The 12621-nt window shown below is 38.3% G+C and overlaps 1 protein-coding gene across 1 annotated transcript; it reads left to right on the top strand.

The window, feature by feature from the left end:
* The first annotated feature begins 10170 nt into the window (after positions 1 to 10170).
* LOC128230920 (uncharacterized) lies at positions 10171 to 12361 on the top strand. Its single transcript, XM_052943347.1, has one exon. The coding sequence runs from the start codon at positions 10171 to 10173 to the stop codon at positions 11821 to 11823; it is 1653 nt and encodes a 550-aa protein (XP_052799307.1). The 3' UTR covers positions 11824 to 12361.
* Positions 12362 to 12621: the final 260 nt, after the last annotated feature.

Below are 12621 nucleotides of genomic sequence, written 5' to 3'. Positions count from 1 at the left end.
AAACAAACGATTATTTGTTGCCTTTTGGTAACTTTCAATCATAGTCAAACCCACTCACGAATTGTGCACATTGTTTCCTTCCCAAAATATGGCCAAAATGCTTTAAACCTTGAAAGCCTTTGAAACTTTTCTTGTTAACATGTTTACAATCTTATCAAATTTCATTTCAGCCCACAAAGTAGGCGAGTGATACTATGGAAAAGATGATACTCGATAATTCGTCGTCGAGAAAAAAACGTCCAAAAAAGCAACTAGTTACAGTACAGGATAAACGTGCACAAGATTAACAACACTGTATGAATCATAAAACTCATTTTTAAAAACATTTCATATCATTTAGTTCATACGTTCCGGTTGGTACATTCGCTATGTAATATACCAGAGGTGTGTCATCTATTGTCCGCTTAATAAATGCATTAATGGCACATGCATAAAAACATATCATTTTCAGAATACACGTAACGTGATGTTATCGTGTATTTGCTATAACATTATTGGTATCTATAGCTCCGGTAAGTTCACTGGAACAGTGTTCGTAAAGGCCAATGCTCGTTGACTGGCGGTCATCCAAACGTATTAAGTTTTTAGGGAATGCTTTTTTCTGTACGTTCATTTGTTATATATGTTACTATTAATTATGTATATATGTTAATGTACTAAATGGAATGAGGAATCTCAGACCAGCTCCATAACCCTTCATCTTTACATTTTGATAACAGTTTTCTTCGTAGCAATTTGTGATCCTTGCATTTGTTTTCATTTATCAGTAATATCTTTAGACAAGAAATCTAAAAGCCCAATATTGGAATTATAAGTTTAGAACGCATGAGACAATATTCATTGTATGCCATGTGCTACAATGCTAAGAACATTGACGGGGCCATTTTTCTTCAGACTTTGATCAATGTTCCTTTAAACGCAATATGTCATTCAGAGTTAAGATCATAAAATTTTAGATCTTTAGGAATGAAATTGCAACTATTCTAAAAAGTAAAGTATTGATTGAAGAAGTTCGTGTTCCCAAACTTGGAGGTTTTTTATTTTTCTTTCATTGAAAATTTAATAATTAATAAAATTGAATGTGATGTTTTATTTATGTCAGGTCTACGTTGTTTATGTCAAGACTGCATCGGCTTTGTCAATTGGTCTCCGTGCTGTACAATTAAGACTCATTACGATTACGTGGATTGCAATTATTCCTTTTTCATTGTTCTTGCAGTTTCCTTTAATTAAGCCTTAAAGGCGATGTTTTCTCGACCAGTAGTTTTTTGTATAATATTTTAGTCTTGAGAGTATCTTTATGAAAGGGTATACCCGGATAGATGTAATATTATTTTCGGGGAAATTTCAGTGACAGTATATTACTTATTATGATATTATGCAAGGATACTCTGAATTAAAATATACAATATATCAGTTGCAATTTATATGTCTGTCATTCTTCCAGAACAACCAATTGTAATTTATCTAAAACAATGTTGGTAAGAAGCAGCTGAAACAAATCCCCTCTCATAGAGTTAACATGCCAAATTGCCATAAGTGCTTTGAACTGACTTAGAATAGTCCGTGTTGCTCTTACTCAATGTGTTGACGTATATCATTGTACAATGGGCAACACGTGTAGAAATTTACTTACATTTTGGTAACAAAGTTTTCATTGAACTTTTATGTCTAGCAATATTAGTGTATATAGCTATTTCAATTTACAATTTACAACAATACTTTTTGTGTGTACCAATGCGTAAATTTTATGAAACGTTGACAAATCATCGACTGACATTGGCACACAAATAACACCAATACAAATTTCGGACTGTATTGTTCTGCCTCATCTATAATATATGTTCACAGAAACCGTTCGTTTAATTTTATTTGGTTACAAATCAGAGATTTTTTTTTCTCAGACCAGTTTATCAAACACTTGAAGATAGCGCTGCAATGGTAGATATAGACAAACATGATTATAGAAGGAATCATATTGCGGGTTTAATAAGGTGAAAAATGCCAAGGCCATGAATCCCAGACAGTGCAGTAGCAGACTTTTTGCGGATAAAAAGTCCGTTGCATGTTTACTGATCTTCCATTAGCAATAAATTCCCCCATTTTAATGCTTGATTTGAACATAATACCGCTAGATAATAATGTTACTATAATTCTAATTGTTATTAAATATAACTGCTCTCAGGGGAAATTTACATAAATTTTGTATCTTGAGGACCATCTGTAATCTGTTTTTGTGTGTTCTTTGAAAAACGACATTAGATAAAAGACGGCACGAATTTGAATAAATCCAACAATCCGTTGGAATTTTAGTAATCTAATACATGAAGAGCACAAAAATACGTCCATGAGAAACAGCCTCAGTTTGCTTAAAAGATATGACACGTTCAACACTTCCTTTTACCTATTGGATTCTTTTATAATCATTTAAACAGGCATGTAATAAATAACCACCGCATTTTCCCATTAATTGGATAAAGGCGCGCTGGTTAGTAAAGAGGCATCTGTGCCGACACAGCAGGCTTATGCCAAATTAATTGTTAAGTACAGCAAAAACAAAAACTATTACATACAACATTTCCTTCTTGTGAGCCATCATATAACGAGTTTATGGCCTGTTAATGTTGGTCCTTGATGCTTTGAGAATCGAATTGTTTGTATTTTGAGAAAGCTTTTAGACAAACGAAGACCGACAACATGTATAAGCAAACGTTCTCGACATGTATGGTGGTGAAAAGAGATTTTCTTCTACGGGCCGGATAATCTTAGTAAATTATGAATGACAAATAAAAAACACTATCGTGCTACTACGACAAATCAATTATTGAACTGTTAAGTTGATGCCAAAGGAGAGTAATATTAGGTTAACCGACAACACAATACAAAAGACAAAACATCAACTACCAGCACTTTAACAGCGATTGCTTCAATTTGTCTAACATCTAAGCCAATGGTAAACATGGACTGTTACGACGACTGAGCAAATGTCAGACCAACATTGACCTAAACCAAATACATGTTTTCCCATCTGTTCACTCTTTATCTAGGGCAGTCTTGCTCTCCAATTAATTATTCTGGTACAATGACAGACATATAAAATGGTAATTCCACGCTGCAGAGAAATACGCCTCAGTAAATAAAAAGAGGAATGTCTAAATAAATAGACAATTATTCTCTCAGCCGTCATCGGATGTTTATACGTCACGGAAAACTTTATAAAAGTCCTACAACGCATTGGAGTTGGTATTAGGTCCAAACACGGCATGTTGGAACAGACGACTCTTTTTTCTTTCGACATTTACTTATTAACAGTGATGTCTTTTTACCCCTCTCTTATGTAACTCAAGAAAACTTTGATGAGCCTTAGGGTACATATTATAAGTTCAAAATTGATATGTTTAACATAATTCCACTATTATTTGTGATGATTTTTAGACTGTATTTTCGAAAATAATAACTCTCACATTTTAAAAATAAACAGACGAGCTAAGTAGTTAGTATGCCATTTATTTATTTTTTCACTTGAACATCGATGAGTATCGTCCGCGGATTGCCTTATCTACGCTTGTACTACCATTTCCCCACGACCACCGCGTTTCCGATACGTTGCCTTTGTGCTTGTACCACGTTTCCACCGCGACCATCACCGATCGTGTACCAAGATGTACACAACCCTACTACGTTGGTAGACAGGCTTAAAAGACTGGTCCACGCTGTCGCCGCGCTCTTGCCGATCACACTACGTTCTCCCCACGATCATTGCACGATTTGATTCGATACGTATTTATGAATTAAGGGATTTCAAACAGTTTTTATTTCTTTCAAAAACGTTGAAAAAAAATGAACAGGCCGGAATTGGTACAACTTGTTATCCTACAACCAGAGCAGATGCTTGTCGAATATCAGATGGAAAATATTATTCGGAGGAGAAGTAGAAGGCGAAAAAGAACATACTCGGTCCGACCATGACTAGCGTTTGATGAAATACCTTATAGGGTTTGGCCGGGAATCCAGAATACTGAGACTTACTAAGAAACAGGCCTAAAAATAGCCACCTCTATGATGCAAATCTCGTCGCGACTTGATCGTCGCAAGGCCTTCGTGACGTATTCATGTGACCTTCCTGAAAGTCGCAGGAGAGTACATGTATGTATATTATTATATTTGATTTGCATTGTAACATGTATTATGGGTTGGAGGCCTTTTAATGAATAAAATTTCGTTCGTTGGTTCGCTCGTTCGTTATTACGATAATGAAGATCTTGCCACGATGTTTCTACGATGCTTCTACGCTTAGGCCGATCTAACTACGTTCTTACAACGTTTTTACCCCGATTATTTTAGCCACGCTCGCTCCCGCTACGCTTGTTTTGAGCATGTCCAAAATAAGCTTGGCGGGCTCGTAGAGCTTCGTGATATTCGCGATTCGACTACGACCCTACCACGTTCGTGAAGACCCTCACTCGATCTGCCACGATAATACCACGATTGGTCACGATTCGGTACCAAGTTTAGAGCGTGGTAGAACAGGGGCCATATGTGAAGGGGTATAAAAAAGGAAATACAAATTCTTCAAATAGATGTTGACAAAACAATAACCTTTATATACATATAACATATAGTAAAAACCTTAAACATTCCTAGAAAGCAGAAACTAGTAAAAAACTTTTTTTTTCCTTATGGAAGCATATCTTAAAATAGCGTGGCCAAAGTGGCCGAATTGCTTGAGAAAACAATGTCTTATCAAATAATTATTGATTTTCATCTGAAACTGGCACTTTTATTATCCTTTTCTGTGAGAGTCTTTATTTACTTTCTACTTGCAATGCTCTTAAAAATGTCTTGGAACTTTATAGCTATATGTAAAACTTGTATCGTCTTCAAATGGCCATGACGAAAGACTGGATTAAACATTTTGAACATGAAATAGGCCGGAACACTATGACCACAAGACTCAAAGTAATCAATCTACATACAAAGTCTACATACAACAAAACGCTCGTATGTTAGTTTGTTTTTCACAAAACTCGACCTAGTACGTTTTGTCTCGGGCAACACATTATTACCAAGATTCCCTTGAATACCTTGTTTTTGTTTGGAGTTAAAGCCAAAAATTAGGCTTTTGCACTTTTATTGTCAGACAAGGGGCATAATTCAACAGTTATTAGAGTCAAGGTTAAAGGTATTGCTATACAAATGCATATTTACTAAGGCAACATGTGATTCAAGTTTCATGTGAGTATCTTGAACGTGTTTTTATTTATGGCCAAAGTTGTTTTGCTTTTCTGTCAATAAAGGGCATTATTCATCGGTCATTAATATAAGAGTTATGGGCCTTGCTATACATTTGCTTAATGTCACTAGCAACATGTTTACTTGTGATTTTGTGATTTATAAGTTTTAAGGTGTACGACAAACAGAAAGTTTGTGGTAATATTTTTGGAATATGGAAGTAGACAAAAAGGAAGAAAACAAAAGAAATAGTCCAGGCCAGTTTGCTCGAAATAATTTTAAGGAGAACAAAAGAGTTAAAGGATTGTGGTGCTGAACGTGGTTGAATGAGTTGGCCTTGTACGTGGCTTCTTTTGATCCAAACAGTTTTAGATGTAGTGACAAAGGCTTGATATCAAACATTCGTTAAATTATTTGAGCATGATATGGGGGACGGGTGAACAAGAAATGGTAGGTGTATTTAGTTTATCCTTTTTGGAAATGGGGCTCGGGATGTATTAAGTGTAGTAAGATATCCTGGAGTAATATATTAAAACGTTTTGTAAAAAAGCGTAAGTTTATGTGTTTCCGCGTTCTTTCCTTTATATATTCAAATCCTGTTTCAATATATACATTGGAAATGGAAATAAGTCATGTAGCTCTGGAGATGATTCGCGCTGCCACATGCTGAACTTGCTCAACATAGGTCCTCTTCGTCTGCAATATTCAAAAAGATGCCGAACAAATGTTGTATATAAATCTTCAATATGTTCACAATCTACGACGTAGTTGAATGATCGCATGAGGCGAATACGTTGCCAGGCCGTCATTTTGACGAACTGAAAATGTTCATACCATTAATAGATACTAGAGAGAGTAACGCTCATATGTTTGTGAGTTGTAACTTCTGCTATTTAGCATTTACCATTTATACAGGTGGATGTGTCTGCCTGTCTTCCTAGGGATAAGAAGTTACTACGTCTTCACTGTGTTGAATGATGCAAGCGAACGATTTCATTAATATGGACCAAGAAGAGTATAAACATATATGAAAATATATTTTCATATCTTTTCTGTCAGGTTATTTATAAATTAACGTCACTTACTTTTTGTTTACATCGGTTGTGACCCGTGGTGATCCATGTGATCCCTTTTGAAGTCAAATGATTCCTCACCCTTGCATTTACAGAGGGCAAATCGATCTTTGAAAGAATAGCTGATTTCCAAATGATGTAGACCGACACAAATGTGCTATACACAATTAATGTCTTCGCTCTTTCGCACAAAAATTGATCAACAGAGAATAACGCCAAGGAAAATTTGAAAAAATCCTCGACTGTCATTGGCCCAATTGCAAATACAAAGAATAATTTCCGGTCGTAAATCTCTGCCGTATCTTGAATATGTCTAGCGGAAAGTTTAATTGAACACAAACAGACGCTTTTATCATGAAGAAAGGACGATCAAAGGAAACTAAATATTTGATAAATGATTTGATAAGGTTAAAGAAATGCCAAGGTCGGGAATCCTAGAAAGTGCAGTAGCAGCCAATATGGTTAAAACGTTTAGGTTAATGTTAAATCCGTTGCATGTCTACTGAGTTCTCTATTAGCAGAGAACATTGCTAGGTTTTCATACCCGATACTTTGTTTCAACATTATACCGCTATATAATAATGTCATCATAATTCTAATTGTTATATAAGTTTCTGTCATAGGTGGATATTTACATACATGTTCGTATTTGGGATAGCTTTGGTTCATGTGTTGTTTTGAGTGTTCCTTTGAGGCGTAGAACACATAAAATAAATGAAATACAAGAGACAGACACCTACACCTACTGTCAATGAACGAATCCACCCGCACGTTGAAATATAAGTAATCAAATACATCCTGAACAGAGATCCTTTGGGCGCACGGAGATGCAGTCTGGGTTCGATTAAAACTGTTGATTCCCCGTAATGATAAGTACACCATGTCAGCGCCTCTTTGCACCGATTCAAGGTGTTCTTTTAAGAATGGTTAGGACACACAAGTACATACGTAACTACAAAGTCACAGACTTATATGTTTATACTCCTTACTACTTTTAATGTCTATGGTCATTCATCCGCCTATGAGTTCTGATTTAATAATTTAGAAAAAGACATCTGATGAAAATATCTGCCAAATGGCATTACATGCAAATAGGAAAGGATGCACTTGCTACTATGGGGGAATTCGTGCCGATACTAATAAGCAAGTTATTTTGGGTATTTTTGCTTCACTTGACTAATTCGGCAGCCTCTGGTTCATTCTCGATTAACGTGTTTTTTGTACAACAAAAATAAACATTAAATATTACGTAGAAGTTTTTTGGAACCCGTCATATAATATATAACGAGTCTATGATATGGTTATGCTGATCCTTGAAAGGGTGGGTATGGATTTGTTTGTATCTTGAGAAAGTTTTAGACACGTAAAGAACGATAACATGAATAAGAAAAGGCTTTTGAGACTAACAAAATGTTGGTACGGACACGGGTCGTGTGTGTGACAATCCACATACAATGGTTGTCACTGCTGCCATACAATTTTAAAATTCAACCATGAATAAAAACATTATGGACCGGACACGAACTATTATCAGTAAGGCTTAGATAGCAAAACATACTAAGTTCAGAAGATTGCTGTGACTTGACCTTGAAGGTAGGGACACGGTGCGAGACATACTCATGCTATGGTGGTCACTGCTGCCAAACAATTTTAAAACCTGACCATAAATGAGAAAGATATGGACCGGACAAAAACGGGACGGACGGACGGACGTGACGACGTGTATGATTCCTGTATAGCCACCACTTTTAGGCGGGGGTATAAAATAATACAATTATATGTAATACTGTTCAGGTGATGCCAAAGGAGCATGCAATAAACGACGACGGACTACATAAGACCAAATCCATTACTAGCACTTATAGACCTTTCACAAAATATGTGCCTCTATCTGTCTTCCAACAAAGCTAATGGAAACATGTTGTGTTAAAAAAAGTCAGACCAACAATTAACTATTCAAAATACGTCCCAGAAGGGAGATCTAGAGTTAGGATATAAGCCTTTGCTTTATGTTAAATGAAATAAAATGCACAAGAAATATGAATATCTGTTCCAACCAATGTTTGGTGCCTTGCTGACATTAATGTGAATTCCAAACTCCATAGGAATGAGCCTTAGTTAATATATTAGGGATGGCAACGAGTAGTAAAATTAATACTCGAGTACTCGGACAATCTTTCGATCGAGTACTCGGGTACTCGATTACTCGGAAAAATTGATCATGTGTTCGCAAAGACAAGATTGTGTATATATGTATCGTTAATGACGTATATTGTGCGTTGGTCGTATTATTGGTCATTTTCACCTTTAAAGTAAACTTTCATTACGTATTTTAACATAAAATGATATAAAAAGAAAACAAATGTTGTTTCAGGCTTTTAATTGCGCGGGCGCATCGGCGCCCGGCGCATATATTGATGGTTTTAGAAGTGTCCCTGGTGCAATGGGCTTGCGCATGCGGCGTTTTAATTGTTTTGATCGCGCATGCGCCGTTTCTTACCGTCCGCTCTCGGATAATTACGAATCAGTTCGCCATTAGACTAGTTCCTGTTCGATTTTGCAATAGAAGATAAAGGTTGGTAATCTTCTAATATGTGAGGCTTTGAAAATATATGGCAAATTAAAACCAGAGATTTTTTTAAATAACGCTTTTAGAAAAAAATATCATAAATGCACGGTTATTGAGAAAACTTCTCTTTTTTATTTAAATATTTTTACATCAAAGAACAAACCACGAATGCGCAGAATGTATCTTACAATAATCTTAGAAAATCGGTGAACCAGTCTATTATCTGATGACCCGGTTATGACACGGGTCAGATGCAAGCGTCCAGTAGACTAGGGATATCGAGGTCAACACGCTGGCGGTCGGGAAAAGGTATTATCATGTTCTTTTTTACGTAGTGAACTGAAAAACTATTGTTATTTTATATTTATAATTTTAAAAGTAGGTTTCGTGTCTTTCGATTTAAACAGTAGCACGTTTTTTGCGGTATTTCTACTTTCATTTTGGACAACTTTTGAAGGCTTTCCCAAATTGCGTCATTAAAACCAGGGATGACAGCCGTCCAATGAAAACGATTCTTGCATTTCAGACATAGGCGAGTGTGCGGTCAAGGTCAAAATTGCGAGAGGGTGATTCGAAGTGAAATACTGCAACAAAAAACGTTCTATTTGGACATTTACGCGTCTAACTCAATGAGTCAAAATGGTAGGGATGATATTTCAAGCCCCTCTTTGTAATGCATGCGCAAAGTTTGCATGTAAGTCTGTATATAACGAGTTGTAGGTGATTTGTTCGTAGTGTAGTGCGAGTGCACTCTTTGACCTGTTTACACATGAAGTGGTGACGTCACTGGTGCGCGCGCATATCACGGGGAGTTCGAGATCAGCTGTAGAAGAAGCAAGACGTACTTTGATATACTGCTTAATAAAAGACCTCACGTGTGCTTTCCCTAAAGTTAATGGTAAGCTAGGTTTGGTCTAAGTAATAATAGGGAATACTTTAATGGTGGCAGCGGTGTTTTATTAAGCCGTTCCAGTGCAATTGTTGCTGAAATTCTGCAACTTTTGTTGGCAAATTTTCCTCGAGAATTTTCCCGCGTTTGAAGCCACATTTTTTCGTCAGTTTTTGGCCATTGTTAATTTTCTTCTGGTCTTACCAGTTGATTATTTGATTCTACGTCGTAGTCTCCATGGACTGCCACTAACCCGGCCCCTTCGTTTGCTTTTGTTTGTTTTTTGAGGCCTTTTCAGCGTCCTTAGCAACTTTTCGGACGGGAAGAGTAGCCGGACAGAAGACAAACAAGGTCGGTAGTTGTACAATCAAGTTAATCTTCTACTCAGGAGCATTTGATTTGTAAGCATGGCCAGTAATAAAGTGCTTGTAAACTTCTTGTCTGTTGAAGACTTGCAGACAATTCCAAATATTTGCCAAAGGTTAGCATCTACTATTGTGGATTTGCGTGAGCATTATGGCAATCTCACACCAGAAAGTTTGCAGACAATGCTTCGGCATAAACTGCCGGACACTGTCATGCAAGAGTTGGATTTCACCCCAAACAGAGACTTGGTCGGCAACACCTGCCCACCTCCTCTAGGTGTACAAACATCCCATACCACCCCTCTTGTTTCAAAGATTGAGACAGAGGTTGACGGGTTTGAGACCTTGGTTGCCTCTGCACAAAAGCAGTTGAATGACCGCATTGATCAACTTACATCAATGCTACCTAGTGTCCCACAGCACTATAAATCTGATCATGTATTGCCACGCCCCAGTGTTAACAATCAGACAAATGCCCCTGTTCCAATGGCCCACCACTATATGCCAACACCACAACAGCTGAAACCCCAGTACCCCGTTCAACAAAGGTTGGACCTGGGTAGACTGCGAGAAAGCGACAGTGACGAGGATGTCCAGTCAGCGTCTGGTATCCCTCGCTCATACAGTACCCGACAGAAAAAGGTACGTATGCATAAAAGCAGTCGGTTACCTCACTCCAAACTCCTGTCCCTTCACCGTCTTGATTCATCTACTGATGAGTCCGACACTAGACAAGCCCCAATGATAAAGAGTGAGCAAGTCAAGTTACACTCCTCCTTACCTGATAAGGACCATATTTCGCAAAAACATGCGGAATACCCCCAAGAGGTAGTACAGGCGTCCCCTCATGGCCACTCTGTGCGCAAGGGTAGTCATGCATTGAAGGATATACCTAAATCTCTGGTATATGATGGTAAATCGAGCTGGCATTCATTCGAAATGAAGTTTCAGCAGTGTGCACAGTCATTTGGCTGGAGTACAGATGATTGTAAACTCTGTTTATTACATTGTTTGTCAGGGAAGGCACTCGACAAATGTGCTCGATTGCTTCAATGCAGTCCAAAAATGCCTTACCGTTCTTTATTGAGCAAACTTAAGGAGCGGTTCGGCTCAGAGTTTCCCGCCTCTGCGCAAGCCAAGTTCGCTGACGCTTCCCAGGAAAAAGGTGAGTGTATCGAAGACTGGGCAGATAGGGTACAAGAGTTAGCGGCTGAAGCTTTCCGGTCACTGCCGGAGACCTTCACAAACCAGCAGGCGATAGACCGCTTCTGTCAAGGCCTGCAAGATCGAGAAGCTGGTCATAGCACCTTCATGCGTAAGTATACAACCATTGAAGAGGCCATGAATAACATCAGGTTGTTTCAGCATTCCAAGAGTGCTATGGGCAAGAAAAAATCTATTCATAAAGCAGTAGATTATGACGAAGATGTAGCAAATGTCTACGCCGTTCAGAATCCTTCTGGACCTGCGTTAGACATGAGCGTTCTCAAGAGAGAACTACAGAGTCTGCGAGAAGAGGTGAAGCGGCTTGGAGAAGCTAGGCCCACTCAACCGCGTAGCAGACAGCAGCGTTTCAACCGTCCGCGAGGTACGTATGGCTGTTACATTTGTGATAGTAATTCGCACTTGATCGCTGAATGTCCCCACAAGAAGGACTTTAAGGCGTTTGTTTTAAACGCAAAAGGGTCAGGATAGGGAGCCAATCCTTGACCCAAGAATACTCCGGCTCAAACCCAGAACAGCGAAACGAGGTATGTAGCAAACTTGTTTCTAATGAGACCGTACCATCCAATTCACTACCAGACGCCCCGTCTGCAGTCATTGTTTCATTAAATGAGACCACAAATGACATACAGTCAGAAGAACAAGGCGAAACACCTTCTCCTTGTTTGACACCAGGTACTCTGCCAGCTGATGGTACAGTACTTGCCCCTCCTGTCAAGGTTTGTTTGTTGAAATCCATATCAGCATTAGCAAAACCGGTATGCGAGTTTGTTCTGAATTGCGACGTGTCGGACAATGTTGTCAGTGCGAAGCTCTTGCAAATTCAGAATGGTACAGAACATGTCATTGCCTATGGCAGTTACATCCTAACGGAAGAAGAGCAGAAATACTGCACTACGAGAAAAGAGCTGTTAGCAGTTGTAAGATTTACTCGGCAGTATAGACATTATTTGCTTGGAAGACCTTTTAAGGTCCGGACCGACCACTCAAGTTTGACTTGGTTGTTGAATTACAAAGAACCGCAGGATCAGTTAGCTTGTTGGATTGAGGAATTGGCTCAGTTCAACATGGTCTTGGAGTGCCGATCAGGAAAGAAGTCACATCCTGGTCACTGCAATTCATATGTAGCTGGAGTTGCAGTTGGAGATCTTCCTTGCGGTGGTTGTAATTATTGTGTGAGGGCTGACAACCAATGTGGTTCATTTTCCCGGAAGGTAGATGTAGTTCCGATGACAGCGCAGAAGGCTGAGGTTGGGGAAGGTCGCGCCT

Source organism: Mya arenaria, chromosome 4 (assembly GCF_026914265.1).
Source record: "Mya arenaria isolate MELC-2E11 chromosome 4, ASM2691426v1".
Lineage (NCBI taxonomy): Eukaryota > Metazoa > Mollusca > Bivalvia > Myida > Myidae > Mya > Mya arenaria.
The sequence above is the reverse complement of the archived record's forward strand: the minus strand, read 5'-3'. Positions and strand labels throughout refer to the sequence as shown.